At 45.7% G+C, this 2,397-nt stretch overlaps 1 protein-coding gene across 1 annotated transcript; it reads left to right on the top strand.

Moving 5' to 3' along the window:
- Positions 1-1,699: 1,699 nt before the first annotated feature.
- LOC123944318 (60S ribosomal protein L23a) lies at positions 1,700-2,176 on the top strand. Its single transcript, XM_046009301.1, has one exon. It carries the CDS (start codon positions 1,706-1,708, stop codon positions 2,174-2,176), a length of 471 nt encoding a protein of 156 aa, XP_045865257.1. The 5' UTR covers positions 1,700-1,705.
- Positions 2,177-2,397: the final 221 nt, after the last annotated feature.

The following is a 2,397-nucleotide window of genomic DNA, read 5'->3' as shown; positions in this document are numbered from 1 at the left end:
GAGAAGGCGACTCTCCGCTGAGCAAGGAGCCAGATGGGGGCCAAGATCCCAGAATTCTGGGATCATGATCTCAGCCGGAGGCAGACACCCAACCAACCGAGCCACCGAGGTGCCCCAGTAGTTGTCTTTTGTGTCCATATATCTTCCCTGTGGGTTGAGGGTGCACCTTCCAGAATCTGCCCTGAAGTCCAAGTGTTTTCAAGAAAGCAAGCTAAAACACTTCATGGTTATGCTTGACAGTTTCATGTTTTAAAATGTTGTCAACCTGTTTCACGTCCCTACTGCTGGGTAATAAATCACCTAAAATGTCATGGCTGGGCATCTGGGTAGCTCAGTTGGTTAAGGATCTGCCTTCAGCTCAGATCATGATCCTAGGGTCCTGGGATGAGCCCCACATCAGGCTTCTGCTTGGTAGGGAGCCTGGTTCTCCCTCTCCTGCTCCCTCTGTGTGTGTTCTCTCCCTGTCTCTCTCTCTGTCAAATAAATAGAATCTTAAAAAAAAAAAAAAAAAAAAAAAGGATGGAGGCTAAACGAACCTTCCTGCTACGGAACTGGGGGTTTTGGAGCTGATCATCAGCAGTTCCAGAGAGAGATGAGGGTTGGGAAAAGGCGAGGACCCAGGGAAGAGTTGAAGTATGCAGAGGAGCCCAGAATCACAGTGGCCCGTGTGCTGCTGGAAGACAAGGCCAGGGCGGTAAGTCTCTGAGTTTGGTGATAACCAAAAATGTTCTAGAGACAGTCATGTATGATATTTTTTATTTTATTATTATTATTTTTAAAGATTTTATTTATTTATTTGACAGAGAGAAATCACAAGTAGGCAAAGCAGCAGGCAGAGAGAGAGGGAGAGAGAGAAAGGGAAGCAGGCTCCCTGCTGAGCAGAGAGCCTGATGCAGGGCTCAATCCCAGACCCTGAGATCATGACCTGAGCCAAAGGCAGAGGCTTAACCCACTGAGCCACCCAGGCACCATGTATGATATTTTTTATTGTTGTTAAAGATTTTATTTATGTATTGAGAGGGAGAGAGAGTACAAATGGGGGGAGAGGCAGAGGGCGAAGGAGAGAGAGGATCTCAAAGACTCTACATTGAGCACGGAGCCCAGCGCAACGCTGGATCTCACAGCCTTGAGATCATGACCTGAGCCAAAATCAAGAGTGGACGCTTAACCAACAGAGCCATCCAGGTGCCCTGGGACAGTCATGTGTGATATTAACTACTTACTGTTTTAATTGGTCCAGAAATTTATTTTTTTTATGGTTACGCATAACCATGTTTTTATTTTCACAGTAAGTTGTATATAAAAACAAAAGAATAGGGCACCTGGGTGGCTCAGTCGTTAAGCGTCTGCCTTTGGCTCAGGTCATGATCCCAGTGTCCTGGGATCAAGGGAGCCCACATCCAGCTCCCTGCTCAGCAGGAAGCCTGCTTCTCCCCCTCCCACTCCCCCTGCTTGTCTTCCCTCTCTCGCTGAGTCTCTCTCTGTCAAATAAATAAATAAAATCTTTAAAAAAAAAAAAAACTTAAAAAAAAAAAAAGAAAAAGAATAAAGCAGCTAGATCCTTGAAATCAAAAGTGAAAGGCATAATACTAATGCTAGAAGCAGCTCATATTAGCCCATGAGAGCCAAATGTTAAGTTTTTCATTTTGTAGTCTGTTGTTAAACTACAACCACTATTAAAAGTTGAATTATACCTTTTACGAAGATGGCGCCGAAAGCTAAGAAGGAAGCCCCTGCCCCTCCCAAAGCCGAAGCCAAAGCAAAGGCTTTGAAGGCCAAGAAAGCGGTGCTGAAAGGCGTCCACAGTCACAAAAAAAAGAAGATCCGCACATCACCTACGTTCCGACGACCCAAGACTCTGCGTCTCCGAAGGCAGCCCAAATACCCTCGAAAGAGCGCCCCCAGAAGAAACAAGCTTGATCACTATGCCATAATCAAGTTCCCCCTGACTACTGAGTCAGCCATGAAGAAAATAGAAGACAACAACACACTTGTGTTCATTGTGGATGTCAAGGCCAACAAGCACCAGATCAAACAGGCTGTGAAGAAGCTCTATGACATTGATGTAGCCAAGGTCAACACCTTAATCAGGCCTGATGGAGAGAAGAAGGCATACGTTCGACTGGCCCCTGACTATGATGCTTTGGATGTTGCCAACAAAATTGGGATCATCTAAACTGAGTCCAGCTGGCTAAATCTAAATACAGTTTTTTCATGATAAAAAAAAAAAAAAAAAAAAAAAAAGTTGAATTATATCATGGGCGCCTGGGTGGCTCACTGATGCCTTCAGCTCAGGTCATGATCCGGGAATCCTGGGATTGAGTCCTGCATCCGGCTCCCTGCTCCAAGGGGGGTCTGCTTCTCCCTCTGACCTTCTCTCCTCTCATGCTCTCTCTC

This window comes from Meles meles, chromosome 6 (genome assembly GCF_922984935.1).
Source record: "Meles meles chromosome 6, mMelMel3.1 paternal haplotype, whole genome shotgun sequence".
In the NCBI taxonomy this organism is placed as follows: Eukaryota; Metazoa; Chordata; class Mammalia; order Carnivora; family Mustelidae; genus Meles; species Meles meles.
The sequence above is the reverse complement of the archived record's forward strand: the minus strand, read 5'-3'. Positions and strand labels throughout refer to the sequence as shown.